This window comes from Chamaea fasciata, unplaced genomic scaffold, assembly GCF_029207755.1.
Source record: "Chamaea fasciata isolate MVZ Bird 193981 ecotype frontalis unplaced genomic scaffold, bChaFas1.0.hap1 SCAF_16, whole genome shotgun sequence".
Taxonomy (NCBI): domain Eukaryota; kingdom Metazoa; phylum Chordata; class Aves; order Passeriformes; family Sylviidae; genus Chamaea; species Chamaea fasciata.
Window position 1 is genome coordinate 2,734,632 of NW_027094101.1, and position 24,381 is coordinate 2,759,012.

Below are 24,381 nucleotides of genomic sequence, written 5' to 3' on the forward strand. Positions count from 1 at the left end.
TTCAATGTGAAGATGACACAACAGGTGCTGTTATGCCTTTCCCATGTCACTCTTAAATAGCTGTGAACCAAAAGGCCATTAAAGGGTGAGCCAAAGTGTTCTTCTGATTCAGTCTCTCAGTGGTGATATAGAAATAGGAAGAAGAAGGGAGAGATGAATGAATTCTTTCCCTTGAAAACGGGGCTAAAAGTGTAAGAGTTGAATGGTATTTGATGTTGAAGATTTTTCAGCCCTCACAGCTCTGTAGACCAAGTGCAGGGTCCGTGAGGCTGTCCAGTGCTGCAGAGCTTGGGTGGCTCACAAGAGAGCAGGGCACCTCTGTGTGTGGTGCTCTTCATCCTCAGGGACGTGCTGCGGAATGTGTCTCTTTTTCTGAAGCTTCTTTCGATTTTTCTTTATTGTCTTGACTAGTGCTAACTGGTCAAAACTTTCTTCCTTGCGGTTCCATGGAAGCTTTGACCTGGTAGTGCAGAAACCCCAGACCTACATTTTGCTGTGTAGGTAGACTTAGGGACTAGGTGGCTTTTACACTTCCACCTTATTACAGTGGAATACTTCTTTTCTGCTCGACCTGCACAGAGCATTTGTGTGATACCTCTGAACCTCTCTGTATAAAAAGCAGAACTGCATGGCACCGGCTGTTTGTGATGGCCCATCTGTAGTTCCAGGCTGAGGGGAGGGGATGAGGCCCCGAGTGGTTCATTGTAGCACATTCCACTCTGCCACACGCAGTTTAATTATATCCATCATTCAGCATTACTTGATGAACCAGCTGTAGGCACAAGCATCCCCAAGCTTTCATCGGGATAATTGCACTCTTTGCCACATTAGGAACTGGTTTGGGGCCAAGTCTTTTCCGACTGCAGAGTTGATCTTGGTTTAAAAGTTTGCCGCCCCAAAGTCACTTCTGGCAGGTAATCTTGCAACAATGCGTTCTTGGGACAGCTGAAGACTAAAAGGTCTGTAAATCCAAATTGGTTATTTGTGTCACCGTATGGCTTTAATTGGGGCAGCATCAGATGTTTTGGCAGTGGCTCAGAGCATTGTATTTATGTGATGGGATGCACTGTGCCAGTCAGGTGCAAGGTAGCTTCCAGATGATTTCCGTGGCAAGGGCTTGCAGGGACCGTGGCTCTGCTTGCTCTGCGAGGGTCGATGTCATTGCTAAACCTTTATACAGCTGAGGGTTGTTCCCAGGCACTGAAGCTGTTCCCATGGGGTTCAAGTCATGCTGCAGGTGGCAGCTGCAGAACTACAGCTGAAGGCTAAAACACCCTGATCTTTCTTCTCTGTGGGAAACTGGTACATGTGGTGTGTCACGAGATACCAGTGCTGGGTGTCATCACAAAGGGTCTGGAGAATCATTTGTGAACCACTGCAGCCCAGGAAGAGAGAGGCAGCCAGGAAATGGCTCCATGTCGCAGCCCGTCCACTTGACAGTGCCAGGAGACCACTGGTGGCAGACTGCCTCACTTAAGTTCACATGTCTTTTCTAGAGTCTTTTCTTGAGTTGAAAGGCACCCCTGGTTCTCTTCTGATGGAACCAGACTGGATTGGCTGCAGCTCATTGAGCACAGCAGTGAGCAGGGACACCAGCCTCCCACCCTGCCAGTTTGCTCAGCAGCCCCAGTGGATCTGTAGGTTCCCATTGCAAACATCCTCTCAGCCACGTGTCTGTGCCTCACAGCCCAGCTCTGTATTCCTCACCGTCTTACTCCAAAACAGTCCCAACCAAGAGTAGGGCGAGTCATCAGGTGGCACAAATTGTCAAAACAAGATCCTTGCTCAGCCCAAATAAAGGTAACACAATGTGACCTTTTGTTGTAAAAACCAATTAAGTTTCCTTCCATCAACTCTCAGTTCATTATCCCTTTCACCCCCCAGGCCCTGTTCTTCCATCTTTTCAGGGCTGGTGCAGAATTAATGCTAAATCCCATTAGCCTGACCCCGTTTTCCCTGTTTTGCCTTGTGGTCCTTTGGATTGATGCACTCCGACAGGTTGATTCAGCAGCTCAGGGATCAAAGGGAGTGGCAGGCCCAGGAGGAGCTTCAGGAAGGGCCTGGTTTATAATAATTCACTTTATTTTTAATGGAGTTTGTGAAAATGCCTCAGCAGCAGGGTCTCAGTGGGCGGATGAAGAGCCCTGGGCTGCATCTCTGGCACAGAGAGCACCACAGGAACCTTGTGCTGGTGGAGTCCACCACTCTTCCCTTGGGATAACTCCAGTCAGGAGATTGAAGCTGCTCACTGGATGAGTGGGTATTTTCTGGTGTTTTCCTTAGAAAGATGAGATGGGGGAAAGAAGTTTCTTTACCCAGGTCCATCTTTCCCATGTCACACAAAGCTGGCCGCTTTTTGTCCGGGGTTGCACTGTAAATTAAACAGGGAGATGGCAGGACCCAGAAGTGCTGAGTTTTATACCTTATGCCCTTTTGGAAGGGACTTTCCTGCTCCTTTTCCCAGCAAGAGGAGGGTGGTCTGACCTCCCTGCTGCTTCCAAGCTTAGTGTGAGCACTTTGTGCTTGGTTATTGACAGGAAGCGGGATGGCTGCTGTGGCAGGGGAGTGTCCGTGAGCTTTGCAAAGGATTCTGCGCTGCTCCATCTGGCTGTTGTGCCTTCCCCTGCTGGGAGGTGGCCCTGCAGAGAGGGGCTGTGGCAGAGTGGTGTCAGCAGGGAGAGGGCAGGGAGGGGGTTCAGAGTCCTGCATGAACCGTCCTTGGGGTCTGTGGGCACGTCCTGCCTTTGAGGGTGTCCTGGGCAGGGAATGGCTCTGCTTTCCTGGTGTGACGGATGGGTGAGGGTGGGGTGGGGGGGTGAATCACCATCAGCACAGTCAGAGGGAGCAAGTTATGTTTCAGAAACTGAGGAATCACCAAAGTTTAACCTCGAAGCTGGCGAAGTGGCACCCTGAACAGCTGCATGCAGAAAGGCAAAGGTTTCTCATGAGTCTTAAGCTGCAAGACTGCTGCAGCTGATGGAGGAACATGCAGCTGACAGTGATGGACTTTAAATCCGAGTTGGATCTGCTGAATTCATCCATCCCTGGCATGGAACTGGCCCAGGGTGACACCTGGGGACACCGGAGGGTCCCTGCTGTGGCAGGACAGCAGGACTGCACCCCCGGACTGGCAGACCCCACCAGGCAGAGCTCTGCGAGGAGAAGCAGGGTGGAAGAGGTTTCTTTCTTCCCACTTTCTTGGAAGAGACTGAGCATTTTTAATTGTAATTGCTCCACAACTGTCAAACCGTTTTTCAACAATTAGCAAATCATTTTTTGTGTTGACTTGCACAAATAAAATTTCAGATGCACGTGGGAATGTGTGAATTGGATGAAGTGAATGGTTGCTTTAAATCTGTGCTCATATTTAATTTTAATTTCTCTTTTTGCACAAAACTCTTGATAATTTAATTTTAGAGATGGTGAAAAAAACCTGCTGAATATAAATTATGCAGTGTAAAATATACACAGTATAAACAAACAAAAAGCCCCTATTCAGCCCAATATCTGGATTTTTTTTCTTTTTGTACAAAGTCTAACTAATTTGAGTAATGAACTTGATCATTTCTGAAGCTCACTCCACTTGCTTATTTAATCAGTGATTATTGTTTTCATCAAAATGGGATGTATCGTGTAGGCAGATGAGGTTTTATATGAATATGTAGCAGCAGACAAATGCTGGAAAAACACAAAGCAGTAAGCATCATTCTGTACTAAATAAAATCCCAGCGCCTTTATAAAGCTAAAATTATATCGTGTTTAGTTTTAATAATTAAATATCCTTGGGTATTAGCAGCTGGTTAGTCAAGTATTTCAGTACTCTCTTTTTTCAGATACTTTTCCAGCAGATATTAAGTGGACTCAGATGTTTTTGTGAGGTAGGGTAATCCTGTCTGTCTTAACTCTTTGTAGTGCTGCAGCCTCACAAGTGACTCCGGCATTCCCAGGACTGTGGTCCTTCTGAGTTCACGGCAGTTAAATGTGGGAGTTCTCTGAACTGATCCCTGCGTTGAGGCAGTGATTAGAAATGGAATGTTTTGTTATTATAATAACAGGCAAAGGCAACTTTGTCAAAAGCAAATTATCTTGGCAAATACTTTCCAGCAGCTTTAAAAGTCGTGTAGTAATTGGCAGCAGTTACATTTGCTGCCACGCTGACACGATGGATGGGCCTTACAGGCAGAAATGGAATTTGCTTGGGAATTCTCCCTACGGAGAATTGCCTACCATGAGACAAGGCAGGGAAAGACAGAGCAGTTCTGAGAGTGGACAGTGCTGTCATCTGTGAACATGCTGTCACACATGGAAGAACACATTTTCACAGCCTCTAAACTGGGAATCACCACAGAACCTTTGTTATGATTTCCCATAGCCTGTTCCAGGAACACCGAGCTGGGTTTATGCTCTGGCTTACACAAGCATAAACTGAGTGCACTGCACCGATTCTGGAGCTTTACAGATATGAAAACAGAATAAAGTCCTTTGCGTAGTGCTTTATCAGTAGGAAAGAGGATAGAAAAAAAGTATATTTCTCATTGATTAAAGGACTTGCAAGAGGGAAATTGACTCACTGTTGTAGGTACTGAAAATATTTTGAGGAATAAAATGTGGGTAATTTGTGTGCTGCTTTCTCCAAAGATGCACTTTGGGCAGAAAGTGCATTTACCAATGTTTCTGTCACTCCATAGGTCTTTTTTTCTAGTGAGAGAAAGCCTTTATTGTCATAAAAGTTTTAAAATAGAAATATGCTGAAAAGAGAGATAGTTTGGTTTTTTTTCCTTACAGGATTAAAACTAAGTAAATAACCTCATTAAATTTAGACATTGTGGGCATGAATCCTCCTTAGACATGTGTCTCAGTGTAAATAGCAGCGTGGCTTGAAGCTGTGTAGGTAACCGCTTCAGGTGCATGGCTGCTTCCTGCTCACCGTCCATCAAAATGATCATTTACATCAGCACTCACCTTCCTTATTGATAGAAATGAAAAATGTGATAGACCTTTGGCAGAGGGATATTAAAACGGCCTTTCTGGGCCAGCAGATAGCGTGTGTTCATTAGCTCCACACTCTGCATTCCGTCAGTCCTTACACTCTTAGTAGAAAAAGGTTCAAAACATTCGCGTTTGGACTTGCTGATGTCATCCACCAAATCGGCGCATTTTTGCCACAAAAAACACAATTCTTTCCCGTTTCTCCCGAGCACGGCTACCTCGGAAGGTTGCTGAGTGAAGTGTCAGTGGCAGCTATTAGTGAAAGGTCGGCTGAAGTGACTAAGGGGAACGTTGGCCTCATTGTGCTCCGTGTGAACCCATCTGCCTGCACGTGACAAGTTTCCCAGAAGTTCTTCCCAGTGTGGGCAGGCTCACCTGCCCCTGCCTGTGCTGCTGCTTCTCCTCCATTGTATCATTGATTGGGGAAGAATTCAACCAGAGCGGTGACTGTTGTTGGCTTGTCTTCTCCAAGCCTGCCATGTGGCATGGAGAGGCGATATGGACAAGGGCAATCACTGATGGTGCTGCTCACGGCAGAGCAGAGCTGAGCTCTTGCTGCCAGGGATCCTGGCCTGGCTCCAGAGCAGCACCTGTGCCCCTCCATGGACCCTCCACGGACCAGAGTGAGACATCTTCCTCTCTAATGCTGGGGGATGTTGCATCCTGTCTGCAAGCGAGACCCCAAACACACCTGTGGCTCATCCTTTACATGCCCGTGAGCCCCAGCAGGGCGGATAGTCTTTAACCATTGATCCTACCAGGGAACAATTAAAACAGAAGATGGTATGTTAGCCCCCCTCCCCCCCCCCCCTTTTTTTTTTTATTCTTTCTTTCAATTTGTAGATTTGTGTTGGGGGGATCAAAAGCCAAAAAAAGTCTGGAAGCAAACTATGAATGTGCCAGAGATAAAGAGGCTGTGATTTGAGTGCACAAACTGCCTGTACTCCAGGCAGGCACGCTGAAGAGGGGACCAGGCAGATGTGGCAGTTCTCTCTCTTAAATAGCCCCTCACAAGCCCCTGAACAGAAACCTCTGCTTGTGAGCGACTGCACCAATGCCAGCAGGAAATCTGCTGACTCAAGGCTGGCACCTCAGTTTGGGAGAGTGGCACTGGGGGATGTGGTTTAGTGATGGGCTTGGCAGTGCTGGATTGGATGATCTTAAAGGTCCTTTTCAAATTAAACATTTCTGTGACTCTGTGTTAGGAGCTAACATAACGCTGAATAATCATGTGATTCTATGAATGCTAAGCATTTTAGGTCAGAGTGTAAGTTGAAGAGTCTCAAGCCCACGTTGCTGTATTTTCTCAGCACTAATCTGCATCATTTTTATTTCCAAATATGAATAATGGAAATACCGGTGAGGCTTGATAAACAGTTTTTGCCAGCACTGATAAAAATGAGCATTTTTTTCATACATGCAGCTCAACTAAACTGACATCTCTTGTGGATGTGGTGGGAGAGGAATTTTGCTTTACTCCAATATATACCTTTAGCAAGTTTTCTAGCCCTTATCTAAGTTAGACACACGTCTCTGCCTTTACTTAAAAATATTTATTTGAAATAGGCATTTTTAGGCCTTTCTAGCAAAGGCCATCTGTCAGGCACTAAAATTCTGGGCTAGCAAGATGAAAAAAAAAAGTAATGGTGGTGATATGCTGATGATTCATAAACTTAAATAGAAAAATAAATAGAAAATTGTTTAACAAATTAGAGTGAAATATTTCCTTCCTTTCTAGCAAAATACCTCTGAGCTGCATGCATCAATACCAGGTTATTTAGGGAACAAGTCATCCTGCACGTAGCTGATTTCTTTGATTATTTTCATGTGAACAGGTCTTAGGCAGTTGCACATTTGGAAGGTGCTTTTGTTATTCAAGTATTTTTCAGTGCATTTGTGGTTGTTAAGCATACAAATAAACTAGACTTAGCAATTGCATGCAATTAGATTTATGAAAGGAAAACTACCTTAATGCATTTCATAGTTTTACTCTAAAATATAGTAACTTGCAACTTAGAGTGGCTTTAATACCAGAGAAAAAGAGCAGCATATGACATGGTATTACAGGGTGGTGGTTTTCTTATTTACTTTTTACTGCAGCAGCAGGGATGCTGAGAAAATGTCATTGTCGCAGACAAATTAATTCTTAGGATCAATTCAAAGTAACCCTGGGGCTGAGGGGATTCTGTAAAAATGTTTCATAAACACCAGTGAGTTAAATCTCAAAACGTGGGTGAGTTGGTGACATATCTGTGGTGGAGATGGACAATCTGAGTTATAACTGGACTGGCCTCCCTGGAAAAGTCTCCTTAGTAAATGCACTTGTGCACCTAGGAGATTGAAGATGAGTTGAAGGACAGCTCGTAGCTCTCGACCTCGTTTGTAATCCTTGCACATTCTGCTTCTGGACACGTGGACGTGACCCATAAAGTAATTTATGACAATACAGTGTGAAAGTTGCATCATTTTGGGAGAGCTCCAAGTGTGCTACAGTTCAGAACTTACTGTTCAGGACTTCACCAGATCAGAGACACAGCGATTACACCATTGTATGGTAAATTCGATAAGGTCCTGGAAATTTTAAATGCTTGTGTTGAAATTGTGCTATAAAATAATTGGAAATGGAGTAATTTACTTTTTTTTTTTTTTTCCCAGTGAATATTTAAAGAAAGTCAAAAGTGACGGTACAAAGTTTTAATGAGTGCGTGTGGTGAGAATTTTATTATCGTAAAAGCTGTAGGGTTTATCAGCTGATACAGGGCTGCAGTTTTTCATGAGCCAGGGGCCTTTCAGGGTTTCATGGGATATAGCTGGAAAACATTCCAAACAAATGAATATTCTATTTTAAAAGAATAATGAGACATTGAGGGGTTTATAGACTCCAAAGTTTGCTAAACCAATATCTCTAATTAGATGGAGAAACTCTCTATAGAGGCTTTGCATCAACGGCAGTACACACAGCAAATGTTTTAAGCATTTACATATCAAATACTGCTGGCAGCAGTTTGGCAGCAGTCCAGAGCTGTAGATAGTTTTAATCACATTTGTTCATTAATCCTTGGTGGAATTCTCTTATGTGGTCTCTTTAGGATTTTCATTTAAGCATGTGCTGCTGCTTCTCAGCAGTGGGCTTATTTATTTATTTTCTAAATGCCATCTGAAGCCTTGAATTTATAGAAGGTAGGTTGTGGAATGGCTCAGGAAGCAGACGATGGAGTATATTCTGTTTTCTCTCAGCAGATCTCCTTTGTACCCAGGCATTTATGAACTCTCACTAGGAAGAGGTTTATTCAGCAGTGTGACATCTAAAAAAGACTTCTCCTCTTTTTTGACTATGTGAGTTCCTTTCTTTTCCATAGGAAGCAGACAATGGTTGAATGGGAAGCAGTAATTGAAAGCACAGCCAGGATGACTGTATTGCTAATGGAACGTCTTGAGCATCGTGCAGCACTGGCAGGGCTGCACAGAGAGTATCTGCATCCCTTGTGATGAGTGATCAGTGCCTGCAGCATCCAAATGCAGAAGGCTGACACTGGGAAGCACACAGGTGTGAATTCCCAGCCCAGATGGCAGTGCTGGTGCTGGAGCACAGCTCTGATCTCCCAGGTACTCCAGCGAGCTGAGCTGCCAAGGCAGTAGTTTTCTTCCATTATCTTGTTCCTCTGTTAAACCTGACTTGAAAGACAAAACAAGCCATTTAAGACAACACTGTTGTAAAAGCAGAGGTATTAACTGTCACCCGGAGCCTTCCTCGTGCAGTTGGCCTCTGAAATCGTATCTGCTGTTCTCATTTTTACGGTTGGTTTTATGAATGGCTGTTGTTCTAGGAATCTGCTTTGCTGAGAAAGGCCAGCCATGCTAATCTTTGTTCTGCGATGGACAGCAAAGGCTAAATCCAGCCTTCCCCTTCCTTTGCATTTTTACATGGCAGACTTGTTGGGGTTTTTTTCTTACTTCAGCCTGGGTCGGGCTCCGCTGAGCCTCCCCTTGCACTAAATTGCCTTTGGAGAGGCAGGAGGACTTGGGAGCACCAGTAAGAGGGTCGGGCTGCCTATCCAGGGTCTGAAAGCTGAACCCTGCAAACTTTTTCCCATATCCTTCTCATGCTGCATTTGTGTAGTTGATCTTCTTACTGTAAGTGTTCCAGGAGGAGGTTTTGTAGCTTTTTGCTTTTTTTCTGTTGAATCATTCGTCTGTTGCATCCTTTTGCAAGGTTACATGCTGTGCACACGTGCACGCCAAGTGGCCTGGTGGAGGGAGCAGGACAAGTCAGGATCCCTTTCTGGAGAGGGGAGATGCCACGAGTGCTGCTGTGCCCCAGCAGAGGCTTCCAGAGGGCTCTGGGTGCTGTGCGGGTGCGTGCAGCAATTGGCAAAACCCCTTCCCCGTCTCCTGGGCTGCTCTTCTTGCTCCCCAGCTGCTCTGTGCCCCACAGTGCTGCGGGACTGTCAGGCAGCTCAGAGCCTGGGGAGCCAGGCAGAGCACAGGCACTCCCTGCGTAAGGGGGAGTATTCCCAGCCTTGTGCTAGGAATAACCAGGGAAGGAATTCTCCTGAAGGGGCTCTCCTGCCACAGGGGCTTGGTAGTGATGGCGTGCCCTAATACTCTACAATACTGGGTTAAAGAGTACGAAATTAATAACTTACTGAAATCAGTGAGCTTAAGTATCGTTGTAAGAATTTGTTGAAAAGAAGGTAGCAGAATTTAAGGCATTCAGTTCTTCCACTTTCAGGCTTTTGTGTGCACATCTGCATGTTTAACCATGTTTAGCCATATTTAGCATTAATATCGTGCTTAACTCTGAATAGGTGAGTTTGCCCCATAATTCCAGGTTTTGTCTCTGCAGTCTTTTCCTTCTCCTTTTCCTTCAAGTGACCTTGTAGAAACGGTTTCTTGGTAAAGAGCTGCTGGTGTTGGTTCTGTGGGTTCTGTGCCTTCACACAGTCACAGGAGTCCTGGGAAAGGAAACTGTGGGGATGAGTCAGGCGGGTACAGGTGGAAATACCAAAACTTTGGGCTGGGAGAACTTTTAACTTATCTCTTCTGACTGTATGTTTGCCTTCATCCCCCCCCTCAGAGGCCCTTCACTGCTGCTTCAAAGCACATCAGCCTCCTTGCCCTATTCTCCCAAACACTTTGGCCTCTGTGTTTCTTTTTTTACCTGTTCAGCTGCTCTGGTAACCCTTGCCTGCCTCTCCAGCACCCCACACCAGGCACAACTACTGCTGTGTTTGCTGCCACCGCTGCTCACCATGGCCAGGGCTAATCCCCTCCCTTCACTAACTCCTCCTGCAAAGCAGCCAGCAGGCTTGTCGTTGGATAGCCCTAAGTTAATCAAGGTGAATAATTAATAAAGTCAGAGAAGTTCTCTTTCCTTCATCTGATTCCTAGACAGAATCAAACCGTCTTGTTTCCATACCTGTGTGCTGCCAAAAGCTTCTGAACTTTTGATCTAACTTAGCCAAATTGTTATTAACCTGTATAGGCTTTGGCATATTCACAATCCCATCGAAGTGGCTGCTATTCCCTACATCCTTCAAGCTGCCCATGTGTTAAAAGTACCTTGCTGAATCAGAACCCTTTTATTACCCATCACCTTCCTCCAAAAGTAACAATCTCTTGTTTTCCTTTTCTCATATTCTCCAAAGGCTTCCCCAATCTGTTTTCACAGCTGCAGACTGAGGGCATCTCTGCTCTTTGCTTGGCTCAGTCACTGGGCTCGGAGGGTTTGCCTACACCCTGCAAGAGCAGCAGTGCCTCTTGTTGTCCAGCCGTGGTTGTGTGCGGGGACTCGCTCACACCTCTCTCTGCACAGACCCCCAGCGTGCTCAGACTGCAAACACAGAGTCACTGTTTCTCTTCCAGTGTGTCATTTCAGCCCCCAGTGTATAGGCCATATCCTGAAATTATTGCCGTGCTCAGCATGTGCTTGCTGAGTTCGCCTGCCCACACCCTGGGACGGCTCAGCCAGGGGCTCCTCATGAGGAAACACGGGTAGCAGACTTTGCTTTGGCAATATCTTCTGAATTTCCTTCTGGATATGAGACTCACCTTTTCCTCTCCCTTAGACCTGTAACTCTAGTCTTGACCTAACCCCAAGCAGAGCTCCAGCCCAGGGGCTCAGCCACATCCCCAGCTGAGCAGTGCCATGGGTTGAGTCACTTTGCAGCCTCTGGAGCCCCACTGCCTGCCCAGCTGAGTGCTGCCATCCTTGAGCCCAGCCCTGCAGGGGCTTGGGTGAGCTTTGCTGGGTGGTGTCTCAGCCCGTGGGCACAGTCCCCCTGCCAGCCCTGTCCACCCTTGCTGCAGGACCTGACCGAGGTGACCTCAGCAGGCCTCTGGGGAAGACGAGCATCCCCCGTCCCAGCTGGCAGACCTGCCCTTGCTGAACACCAAATCTGCATCAGTGAACTCAAACGTGCCTTGTTTCCCATCACTCTTCTTCACTTGTCATCTTCTCCCTGTGGGAGGGCAGCCTCCCCCACACACAAGCTTTCTCCACTCTTGGAGTTCGCTGGAGGATTAGTTTTGCATTTCTCCCTGTGTGCTGCACACCTGAAAATGCCCGTTTTCTCTCGGCCTCTCTACACTCACACCATCCCCCTCCCTGCTAATGGTACAGCAACCAGTTGGCGAATCCTTCTCCCTGGTGCCTTGCCCTCCAAGTGAGTTTAATAGCAAAAGGAAATAGAAGTGATGCATGTGTGGATGCATCCATCAGGTTCAGCCTCGGGCACCAACTGCAGAAGGGCTTTTTCCTCAATCTGTATTTGTGCTGTGTTACACGCTGGGGAAACTGATAGGAACGTGATATGCAATATTAGTGTATTTTTAATCAGTAGCATGAACTACCCTCCCTCTGCCCACGACTTTATTTCCTCCTTAGGAAGGCTATGTTGCACTTGTTAATTTCTGTTTTATCCTGATGGTTAGTAAAAGATTTTGTGCCAAATTTATGCTCAGTGAATTATCCCTGAAATTTGTGGAGCTTTGTGGAGCTTTTTAATTTGGAGTTGCTGTTGCTCCCGGTGATGTCTTCAGCTGAAAATCTCAGCTTTCAATTGCCTTACTTAGAGAAAAAGCAGGCCCGTGTCTCCAGTGTTTGTCCAAAGGAGTGCCAGAGGCGTTGGGAATAGCTGGTGCCAGAGGCACTGCCGTGGCAGAGACTCTGCTGCTGCTAAATGTGAACAAGTGTGGCAGCAATCTGTGCCAGAGGCGTTTAGGAAATCTACCCCTGAAGGCAAAGTTTTCTGAAAGGTGAGCAGGATTTTAACAAATGCATTTACATCGACGGCGTGTTCAATACCTTTGATTTTCTTCTTAATGTCTTCTGGTGGAATAAATCAGAGGTGATGTGCAGCATCCTCATGATGTTGGGGCCAGAAAGAGCACTTTGAATGAAAGCTTGATAGAAATTCAGTGTGCTGCCATGCTGAGCATAGAATTAGTTGACTGCATAAATCTAAATGTCAATTAACTAGAAAGTTTTACCAAATGGAACTATGATGTTTTAGATCCATGTTGTCAGCATATGAAAAGAAGCATATTAATTGGCAAGGAGCAAAAGTCTGTATGAGTTCTTTAAAACAAAAAATTAAAAATATCCAAAGTAGGACCAAGATACCACCAATGTTTTCAAGAGGAGGGAAAATGTCAATTATTGATTACTTTGAGAGCTAAGCGTCGTTTGGGCATTTATAAGAATTACCTAAAAACTGAGAAGCAATGAGAAATTTGTATGGCAGCCCCAAGTCCTGATAGACTTGGAGGAGTACTGCTGAATAGCAAAATACAGGTTGGTGAGCAATCTAGAAAGGATAATGTTTTATTGAGTGGTGTGGATTGTTACTTTGGTTGATTTGATTTTTATCCTGTAAGGAAATTAAAGCTCAAGCACTTCCAAACTTGATTATATTTCTGCAGATCATCTTTGCATGCCAGCTTTTGCCTAGAAACTCACCCGAAGATGTCAGCCATTGAAACCATTTCATGTGGAAGCATTGCTAAGTAAATTCACTAAATGCCTATTCATCCCAGTAAGATGGAGAGTCACTGGAGCAGCAAATGTGAAAATCTGCACAGCTTATTATACAGAAAGCAGTTTCTGAGTTTGCCAAATTGGGATGCAGAGTCTGACCCTGGGAGGTATTGCAGCTCACATGAGGGAGTAAAGGAGGAGGGTCTCAGGGCCCTGGCTGGCAGCATGGTTGATTGACAGATAATTCATTTGGTCTAGATAAAATCAATGAGATTATTAAACCAGTTTACTTGGCTGATAACATTTCCAGGTTGTTGCAGCCTGACCCCAGAAGTTAGACACATTTTGTACAGTTAAACACATTCAGGTTTCACTTGGTTTTCTGTGGCTTATAATAATGAAATGTTTTCAAAATACAGTACTATTGACAGCTCTTTTATCTTGACTCTTTCTGCCACCAACTTCATTACAGACCATTGCTTAAATGGTGGTGTATCCATGAGGTTGTGGGTTTGAGTGCAATTCAGGAGATTAAGATCTTTTTAATGTGATTTATTCAGTTTTCCTAAATATGCTGACCCAGATAAATAGAGAACATTTTTGCTCCATTGTTAAAGAAATAACAGACCACAAAAGCTGTCAAGCGTAAATACATTCTTGGACATGTCAGCTGAAATTTTGAAAATGCTGGTGTCGGATTGCCTGTCACACTAATCAGAATTAACCTTCTAAATTCCTTTGTTTCTGTTGATTATATTGCCTTTTTGACATCAAAATTCTCTGGCATTATGCATTCCAACCTTGGCCTGTTCTCTGTTACAGAATGAAAACAAATAAAATGCCAATAGACACTGAACCAAATTCCCCAGGAAATATCTAGCAAAGCATGTAAAATGGAACTATCAGTGCTGTCATCTTGCTGCTGGATTTTCATACTTAAAAAGTGTTGAGCAGTATTACTTCATACCTACTCTCTTAGAGTGCTTAAAATACCTGCCAGGGGTTGATAAGAAATTTGTTAAGGTGTAATAAACCTGTGCTTCCTTCCAAGTATGCTTTCCTGAGCAGAGAGGGTCATTGAAGTTTTACAGCAGAATGGAAGTCTCTTTTGGAGCCCCCTCCTTCAGAATCTGAGAGCGGTCCCCAAATGAGAACAATAAATCTATAAATTGCTCTGGACACAGTGGTTTTCACAGTGTGATTTGTGCACCTTTTGTTCTTTCTCTTGCAGGACAAACGAACAGCTTGTGGCATTCCTGTCCAGATACCGTGATATGAACTTCTTGAAGTCACATGGGAGGGACAATGCAAGGTGAGCTGGCCCTTTCCTCACCTTATTTCTACCAGAGAGCTGAGAATTATTGTGTGGTGATGGTTTTCCAGAATTACCTGACTGAGGAAATCCCTAGTCCAGGAAAGAGGAGTGAGTAAGGAGGAAACCCTTCTCTGAGGATGGTTGTTTCTTGGCCCAGAGTGACTCCTTCCCCGAGCCAGAGATGCTTTTGTGGGGAGAGAGGCACTAAGCAGACTGATGCCGCATCCCCCGTGGACCTGGCACAGGTTGATGTTTTGTGAGCAAGTGGCAATTGCCCCCGGCACTGCCCAGGTGGCCCCAGGCACGCTGGTGAGCAGGACCTGGGTGAGCTGAGCTCTGCAGCAGCCCTGGCATGGGCAGAGCCTGGGTGTGGGAGCCTGTAGCAGCCTGCAACGCCAGTAAGAGCGAGGATGCTGGCTGGAGCCACCGCAGGCCACTGAAGTTTGGAAGTCCTTGAATCAAAATTCATCGTCCTCTAACGTGCACAGGTCTCCCAGAGAAGAGAACGTGCTGTGTTTCCCACCGGTCATCAGTAATTCTTAACCTTGCCACTGTGGTTTGAGGGAGCAGCAGTGACCAAACTCCATCTTCCAAAGACTTTCACAACCTCTGCAGATGAAAGGAGTTTCCCATGTGACTGCGGTGGTCCTGTTTTCCTATTGATTCATAGTTTTGCTGGTTTTCTTTTTTGCTGGTTTTGTACCATAACAGCAGTCCTGCTGCACTTCCAGCAACTCCATATGCTGAGTCCCAGTGGCTTTGAATCTAAAAATATTGTTTTGTTCTGCTTGGGTCACCAGGTCTTCCCTTTATTCTGTAAAATGTCAAGTGTACCCAGAGAATGTGACACACTAAGTCATGTGTTCAGCACAGCAGGCAGGCAGAATAACTCACAAGTCTCTCTCTCTTCTTGGCCATTCTTACTCTTGTCACCAGATTTATCAATTCTGTCATGTTCCTGTTTAAATTAAGTCCTCACGAGCATTCATCTTGTGCATGCACAAATTCTATAGCAGGTAGCAAAAAAAAATCCTGTGAGGAGTCATATTTAAAGCCAAGTCAACAGTTTTCACGGGAGAGTCCCTGGTTTGGGAAATGCAGAGTGTCAGAGTGATTGGCAGACTCAGCTCCAGCTGGCAATGGTGATGGACAGCAGAGTTAGTGTGGAAAAGAGGCGAGAAAGAGTCAGGGAAAAGCAGCTGGTCTCTTGCCTCCTTGCTCCTCTGGTCTCCTGAGTCTTCTCAAATTCCCTGAGCTGGCTAAAGAAAGTAACTAGTGGATTATGACACGCCAACATCAGGCTGGTTCAAACATGCCAAATTCAGCTGGATCAGAACAATTTAGATCAATTAAACACGCTAAGCTGATATTAATTTAATAATGAAATAAGTTAATGTGCCACTTGTCCTTCCATCACAGGAACAGCAAACTCATTTAGTAGTTCAATGGTTCTCTTTGTATAAAAAACCGAATATATTTTAGCTCATTACAACATATCACTGTATTTTAATTTCTTTCCTGGATTTCTACCATAAATTTCCTGTGCGTCAGGGAAGATGATTTGGGACAGGAGTGCAGATTTGCCGCCGTCCCTGTCTGCCATGGTTGCCTAATTCCTGAGTCGCATAAGTGCTCGCACTGCTGACCACTGGCTGAATGGATCCTTTCACATTCCCCCTTGGCATGTCCCCAGATTTTCTGTCAGGGAGGCAGAGTGGCTTCCCTCCTCCTGCACAGCCCAGGCAGCTGCACACACACTCAAGGCAGCAGCTGCAAACGCCTCCGAGTAATGCTGGTGTTGGGTAAAAATTCATTCCATTGTTTCCGAAAGCTGATCAAAAAGTAGTTACCCCAGTGTTTGCATTGTGGGTGAATTTCCAGCTGTACATCCACCTGTTGAGAGAGAAATACCTAAAGTGAAGATTTCTAGCCTGATATTTCATGTTTAGTCTTGGAGTGACTCAGTCTTGACTAATCCGCTCAGTGTACCCTCTGCTCTCCCCACCTGACATGCAATTCCCACCTGACTTTCACTGAGTGCCCAGGTGTGTGTCATACCAGGGAGGTTTATCCCTGCAGACAGAATGTGAAGTCCTCTGGGCTGAAATACCTGCTACAAGCTCAGGCAGGTGAGCCAGGAGCAAAGGCGCACCTAGGCTGTCACCCCGTGTCCATGTCCTACAGCCAGTGTCCCCAGGGAGCAGAAGGGTGTTGTACTGGTGCTGCTTTACAATATTCTCCCAACCTCTTGTGACCTTTGCCTGGGGAATTTCTACAGCCAAACTCGTTGTAAGAGTAAGGGATGGGGTTTTTTTTTTCCCCTATTAATTTTTTCAGTTTTAAAATTTTGCTCTTTGCTTTGTCCTGTCACAGCCCAGGGGAAAAGACCCCATGAAGAGAATGGTATGGCCAAGAGCTTAGTAAGATCTGGAGGAGAAACAACAGCCTCGAGGATTGGCAGCAAAAAGTTAAGCAGAAAAAAAAGACAGCTTTTAGAACACAGGCCAGTGTCCGTGTTATTGGGCAATAGAAGAGAACTCCCTTTGGAAATCCTATCTCAAAACAAACTGGAACAGATTTTTTTTTTGTTTAAAACAACTAATTGAAGTTATAATAAGGGAGAGGACCCTGGACTATACTGGCTGCTGCCCCGTGTACCATAATGATTTAGCTGGTCCAAATGTTTTTCTCAAAACGTGAACTAATAATGCAGGAGCGCAACATCTAAACATAATTGAGAGCAATGTCTAACCCTTGCTGATACTTTTAATTTTAATTTGTGGATGAATAATGGCACCTAATCAATAAGCTTTTCAATTGTCTAAGTCTGCCTTGTAAACAACCGAAAACTCTTAAATCATCATAGTCTTTGGATCATACAGCAGAGAAAGATTAGAGGTACCATCTTAAAGCTGAAATGCTTGTCCAGCTCAGTTACAGTGTACTTTGTATTCAAGCCATGTTCACAATCAGTACATGTTTTACTGCCAAATTAGGAGAGAAACCAGGCTTCCTTTTATAGAGTTAAGTTGTCTTTTAGTTATGCCAAAGTCGTGAAAAAGTGCATTGCCCTGATTTTCCTTTAGTGGCTTCAGCAAAGAGAATGGACGGGAAAATGGCTGCTTCACTCAGCTGGAGAAGCATTATTTCCTGAGAGAGGTGGATGTAAGAAATTAAATTGCACGCAGTGGCTGGAGTTGTTACATAGTGCTTAGTGGGCAACACATTTCCTCCTCTTTTCAGTTTTCTAGACTATTAAAAGCAAGTGAATAACCTGGTAGTTGTATAAGCTATTGTAATTTGGAATACACAGAAGATTTTTTTTCTTTTTTGGCAGGAGCAGCACCTGTCGGATGTATTATAAAATATAAAGACAGTCAAATGTGACATCTTCAATGACAGGCAGGAAAAGAGGGGGGGGGGGTTGTATGGAAACCTCTCCACAGCAGTCATTTGGGAAACAGTATAAACATGCTGAGAAGGCTGGATGCTGTTAGATCTTAGAGGAATCTTGAGCTCATAGTAAAATACAAACAGCTAAAGAAAAGGCCCTGAAAATTTTGGTGTGTGTCCATATTCTTTTCTTCTGCTGATTTTTTCTCCTCATTACTGCTGTTCTTTGCAGTTGTGTTGTCCTCTTTCTGGTTTCTGGGTTCCAGATAATTTTAGAGGTGTTGGTGGACTGCACCAAGGAGCATCACAATCCCATCCCAGTTCTCAGAGGCTGGAGGAGTCTTAGCTACTGAAGAACTGGAGCACATTCCCAAAATCTCCACTGCTGGCACACATCTGTTTCACCCCCGCTGCCCTTTGTCCTCAGTGGCACATGCTGTTTGCTGGAGTGCTGCACATGGGGGTTGATGGGGGTTTGGTGGCCAGTTGGGAAAATGGATCACACTGTTGTGTGTTGCACTGATGAATTGCCCAGAAGGTACCCAAATACTAGGGGACAAAATGGATTCATTATCACTGCTGTTGGAATGGTTTAACCACAGGTCCTAGCAGCACTTACACTGCTGCTCATGGAACATATTTAGTGGTTCCTTTGGTACAAATTACCCTCAGCCTCATACTTTCTTTGCTAGATTTTTTTAGAACACTTGAGTATTCTGGAGCACATGGACTAAGATCTATTTTTTGCTTGGAAGTAGTTCAGCCCAACAGTTGCATGAGGAGTGCAGCGATGGAAATAGCAACATGCATCTTCTCTGCAAAGAGACTGCACTTTAAAAATTTAGACATTGCAGCTAACTTTCAAATGTTCTTAGTGCTTTATGCTAAGCATTAGGGGAGCCATAAAGCCTTTACTGCTTCAGCTTGACAATTCACCTCCTTGTAGGGCTTTTATTTCTGCTCCGTTTTGAAAAACAGTACTCTAAGCTGTCAGTGCAGAGAAACAAAACCAGCCAAATGTCTTGATGTGGGACTAAGGAGGATGTTCTTTGTTCTTAGAGTGTACAAGCAAGATCATCCTCTGGTTCAGGAAGGTGCTTTAAGTGAGAAGGTTTGAAGTAGCCATACTTTATGGGGCCAGGTCAGAACTAGGAAGGAGGTGAAAATTGAGATACTGGTAAAATAATCAGGAATCTTATTGCTATCTAAGAACATTGAGCAGCACACTTCATTTGCAGCCATGGAAGCAGCCCTGTCATCTGAGGTCCTGAGGCATTTTGCAAAATGGTTATGACAGGAAATATCATTTTAGGCTGGACAGATGTTGTTGGCCCTGGTGTACCCACAGGTCAGTGGCCTGATCTGGTGGCTTGAAAACCTTTATAGAAGGGACTCACACTTGCCCTCAGTTGCTAGAAAGGAGGTGAGGAGACAGGACACCTTCTAGAGAAGACATTTATTGGAGACAAACTGATGACAAAACGTCAGGTTTCATATCATTGAGTCTCTCTGTGGTGAGTTCATGCTACATCTCGGCGTACCATAATTTGCAGTTTTGCTTATTTAATATAAAAAAAAACAGGATCGCTTGAGTTATGGTCTGCCTGATGGTGAGAAGAAGCCATTTCATTTTTGACCTTCTAAAAGCTGTTTCAGTATTGCATAAAAGATACTGTGTAAGTGAAGAGTGGGGAAAAGAAACCCACAGGAAAGTCTTTGAAAGTCTCTTGAGCTTTATGCTCACAAGGAAGTGGATGGAATTGTTGACAAAACAAGGCAATTCCTAGTAGACTCATTACTGCAAAAAATAGACTTTGCCAGTTTCCTACAACTGGAGGATTTCAGAGGTTTTTTTTCATGTTGTTCCCTGGCCTGCAACATTAAAATATTGAGAAACATTGAGGCTTTTTAAGACTTTGTCTGAAAAAGAAACTTCTCCTTTTAAAAGGGAAGGTGGAAAGAAACGTTTTTCAAAACCAGTGGAAGTCAATATGTAGGAAAAGGTGGAGAAGAAGAAAGAATCATGAGAAATTTCTTCTAAATAGAATACATAGATGTGCTACGACTAGAGTTTTAATGGATATTATGGGAAGATTGCATATGAAAGAAGCAGAAACAAATTTTACAGCATATGAGGTACCTATTGGAAGCTTGAAAAGTCTCATCATGTCCATACAGAGGTGGAATAATGACCAGATAAAATGTGTGTATTCGTCAGCTTTCAACAGCATCTCGTGTGGAATAAGCGCCATGGCTGCTTGGCTTCTGTAAAGGTGCCACTGGTTGGAAAGGGACACATGGAACATATTTCAAGGTGAACTTGTGTCTTGAAAGAGGTATTCAAATTACTGTGCCATTTCTGCCGCGCGGTAAACGATCTAAACTTTCTGTTGCCCAGTGTGTGTGGCAGCAGGAGTCTGCCCCAGGTTTAGTTGCACACTGAACATCTAAGTGTTTAACATACCTTGAAAACAACCGTGGCAACATGGACTGTCAGAAAGAATCCTTCTAGAAGAGCTCTTTGTTCCTATGATTTGCTGTCCAGCTCCTGCAGACCCACAGAAACTCCAGGAACAAACATCACAAACTGCATCTCTCAGCTCCGTCTGACTTTAGGTGGCTGTGTCACCTGGATTTTCTGCTCTGTTGTGGGACATGCAGAGATACGGGTGACAAACACTAATGACATTTGAAAGTAAGATTTCCTTGTGTTCCTTGGTAACTCCTGAATGTTTAGCACAGTGGGCAAAACTGCTAAAGCATTTTAATTTTTGTGCCTATTTATGGCTTTGGCTTTTGCTCCTGAAATAAGCCCAATCAGGAAATAAGCCAAATCTTACCAGAGCAAATTCAGCCAAGAGAGAAGTTCCTTCTGATATTGTTGATGTTTGTTTCTGCATTGGCATTAAAGCTTTGGGCAGTCGTTAAAATAGTAATGTGTTTAAATATTTTCTTCTGAGTAAGGGCATTAACAAAAGATAAGAATTCTGCTCTCGTAACATTTTTTAACCTCATAGCAATTGCATTTAGGATGCCACAGTTAAAGCACGTTGAAAAGCAAGTTACAATTATTCTTTCTCTTCTCTTCCATCATTTCTGTCTGTTCTGAGAGTTATTTTCAAGGCCTTTTGAAACAGCAGGAATTGTTTGTTCTGTGCTTTCCACGCGACGCGTGTCAGACTGGGTAGAAATCTTCCTCATCTTGACAGACTAAGTAGGTGCTATTTCTGTTTGACACTGTTCCCCTTTTCAAGCTTCAACTCCTTTTTGGGAGTGGGGGGTCAGCCCTGGAGGCTTTCAGCGTGACATGAAGAGTTCTTGGGAAACATACTGCAACATCCTATCCTTAGAAAAGCAGGTGGATGCCTGGTACCATACAGACACTGTGTTTGAATAGCCAATTGTTAATTATTTCAGATGTTGCAAATATTGTTTAACCCTTGGCGGAATCGAGTTACTCAGGGAAATGGAGGGAAATCAGGGTCAGCTGGACTCAGCTTACTCACTGGAGGCCAGGATTTCCACCCTGAGCAGGCGGGGAATGATTCTGCTCTGCACAGGTTTGGGATTCATTAATCTGCTTATTATATAGAATTTTTCAGTGCCTGGTTTATGGAGATGTGTGGTAGCCTAGAGATTGTTCACTAATTGCTTCCTGCAACTGCTACACTCAAGACTGTCAAATTACTGTTCAGTGCTCTCTAGTTGGTCACCTAAACTGCAAATGACTGTTTGGTGCTTCCCAACTGATTGACTCTGGTGAGTGTTTCCAGAGTGGCTGTGCAAACACTGCTGGCACGCGACTCTCACATTTCTCGTCTGTAAAAATATTTACTTGACTTTCTGCACTGAAATGGACTTTCTTCCTCAAATTTTTGTCTAAAGACAATTAAAAGAGGAGCAGATAAAGTCAAAGGATGCAGAGCTTGTCCACACACACTCAGGGAAACACGCACATGATGCTAGTGGAGTTCCTAGCTCTACAGATTCTTGCTTTGACATTGGCTTTTGATTTGTGAGGTATTGTTTTGCCGGAGTTTTGTAACTTTTCTTCATAGCCCATATTCTTAAATCCTGAGTAATGATCCCAAGGTCCTGGGTAGGTGCACCTGGTTAACAGTGAAACGTCAATGGGAGGTTTTCTAGGCAAGAGGCCAGAAACAGGAAACATTTAGGAAGAAACCTTTTCACCCTATAAAATATATTCTTTCCACAAAAAACCCTTTTAGTGATAAAGTTACTGATAAATGGCATTTAGCAATCTGATAGCCTCCAGTACTTTAGGAAGTTTTACTCATTCATAAACTTCAGGAAACAGAAAACAGCAAAGTCTCTGACTTACATCCTGTGTAAGTAGAACATTCAGGAGCAGGGGTCTCTACAAGCTGCTGTGGTTTGCACTGTCCCTTGGAGAAAACTATCCAAAAGGAGGATATTTGATTGTGATGTTTTGGCTGATATTAAGTAACCCTGTGACAATATTTATTAGCAGTTAGAACATATCATAAGAGCTGAGCTGTGCCTGTACTCACGTTGTAGGAGTATGTGCTACACAAGTTACAAATGCTTTATGTGGTACACAGTCCTAGAATCTTGCCTGAAATGCATTTATAAATATTTAAATGAACTACAAAGTAGGAGGAGTTCCCTGAGCGGGATTGCAATCATGAGCTGCCTGGACTGACAGCTGTACTCAGTGGCAGACCACGTGCTGCAGGCAGTAGGGTTCTTTAGCAAAATATAAAAATAACTCTCTGGAACCATGTGAACCATGAGGCTGCATCCACACACAGGGCACAGTGGCACCTTTCACGTGTGTCAGTGTCTGATTGCTGAGCTCAGGTGCTGACACACCTTCGTAATATCCCGTGTTTCCTGCTTGCTTTTGACTGTAATCCCAGGCTCTCAAAATTGGAGGCTCTTTAGGAAGAATTAAAATTGATAAGGGGAAGCATAAGATGTCTTACATGGAGTGTTCTATGAAATAAGGCAAAATGACATGCTTTTCGAACCCTAGTCTTATTTTAATTCTATTTTCTCCTGGTTGACTCTTTCCCTATCATTGTTATTTTCTCCAGTTGGTTTTTTTTCGATTAGGAGAAAGGCCAGTTGTCTTCAGTTGATGATAATCTCTGTTGTATTTGGCCAACCATACCTTGGTTCAGTTGGATGTCATTGTCCTGGCAGCTGGCAGAAATGTGCCAGTCTCACCTGATGTTCAGGGTGACAAGAAGCACTTGAATTTTTCCACATTGACTAAAGTTAAGGAAATGCTTTACTAAGCCTTTTTTTTTTTTTTTCTACTTTTAATTTGGGAGTTATCTGCAAGATGTTTTGTGAGACCCAAGAGAGAAAGATGCTGGAAAAAAAACACCCCTTTTTTGTATTTCATTGCTCTTTCTGAAGCTTGGCATGGCTTTATAAAATTTACTGTTTGGGTATTCCCTTGAGCATAACCAGAAACTAATGAAACACAGCATGAGACGGGAAACAAATCCGTAGGGTCATGCTTTTGCCCTCCATCTTCCTATCTTCCTTTTCAGAGGTGGCTGCAATCATTCTTGGATGGCTAGTCAAGAATCTTTATGAACTGCTTGTGGTGTTCAAGAGTTTTTCATTTCTTGAACAGGCCTATGTGGCATACAAATACCCCTTTCCCTTTCCCTCAGGCAGTATTCAATATGCTTAGAGGAAGTTCTTGCCTGCCTGAGTGCCAAAATCGCTATTGCTGGAGGAGCTGGGAGCATCAGTCATCCTAGAAGAGAGCCTGGAGGGAAAAAGGGGAGCCTCATCCACCTTTTCCACTTTGGTTGCAGTTCAGCTCTCTGTGCCAGCAGCCCCTCCTATTCAGCGTCCAGCAGATCTGAAATACACTTGGTCCCCTTGGCTCCCAGGGAACATAAACGAACAGCAAGCAATCACCCAGTGGAGAGCTGTGTCTTCACAGCCCCTTGTATGAATCATTGCTTCCTGGACCACTGGAATTATTTGCTTTGCTAATGCCTTATTTCATTGAGGTGTAGTGAGTGTGTGAAGAGGCTCAGTCAGGGTGATCCTTGTGAAAAACACCTGCTCTCTGTTCAGCTGTTATATATCCGAAAGCTGGTGTGACGTTTGCAGGAGGGTTTTGAGAAGCACAAGCAAAAGGGTCATTTCTTTGGAGGTCTCTAAAGGCATTGCAGCCCTTCAGTTGGGCTGTGCTGCCTTGCTGGAGGTTGAGTGATTGAAAAGTGCATTTACTTTCTTCTACTAAGCCAGTTGTATAAGATTTGGGGGCTGAGGTTTGTTGTGAAAACAGTTGTACTTGCAGGAATTGGCTTATTTCCCTCCATTTCCTGAGATTTGCTTTTCCAAGCCATTAGCTCAAAAAAACCATAGAACTGTGCACGTATAGAAGAAAAAAAAGGAGCCTGTCAACTGTTTCGGAAAGCATGAAGCTGTGAGTCAGGATTTGCTGGGACCTTCTCATCTCGAGTGTGGTCATGCTCCTCTGGTGCCAAGTTCAGACAATAGAGCTGAAGCTGTTACAGTACCAGGGAGCTGGGAGCTGTGTCATGTCATACAGGCTGAGGCAGTTTCTACGTAGAGAAGTCTTTGAAATAGCCAGGTGGTTTTTTTTTGTTTGAGGGTTTCTATTGCAGTCAAAGGACCGTCTATTTGAAAAGGAGAGTAAAGGGTGATAAATTGGTAGAGATAGCAGTTGAAC

At 44.2% G+C, this 24,381-nt stretch overlaps 1 protein-coding gene across 1 annotated transcript in view; it reads left to right on the plus strand.

Moving 5' to 3' along the window:
- XYLT1 (xylosyltransferase 1) overlaps nucleotides 1-24,381 on the plus strand; it is a 177,770-nt gene that overhangs the window by 125,861 nt on the left and 27,528 nt on the right. The window contains exon 5 of the mRNA XM_066197743.1: nucleotides 14,199-14,279. Within this exon, the coding sequence (XP_066053840.1) occupies nucleotides 14,199-14,279 (81 nt within the window). The remainder of the gene's footprint in view (nucleotides 1-14,198; nucleotides 14,280-24,381) is intronic.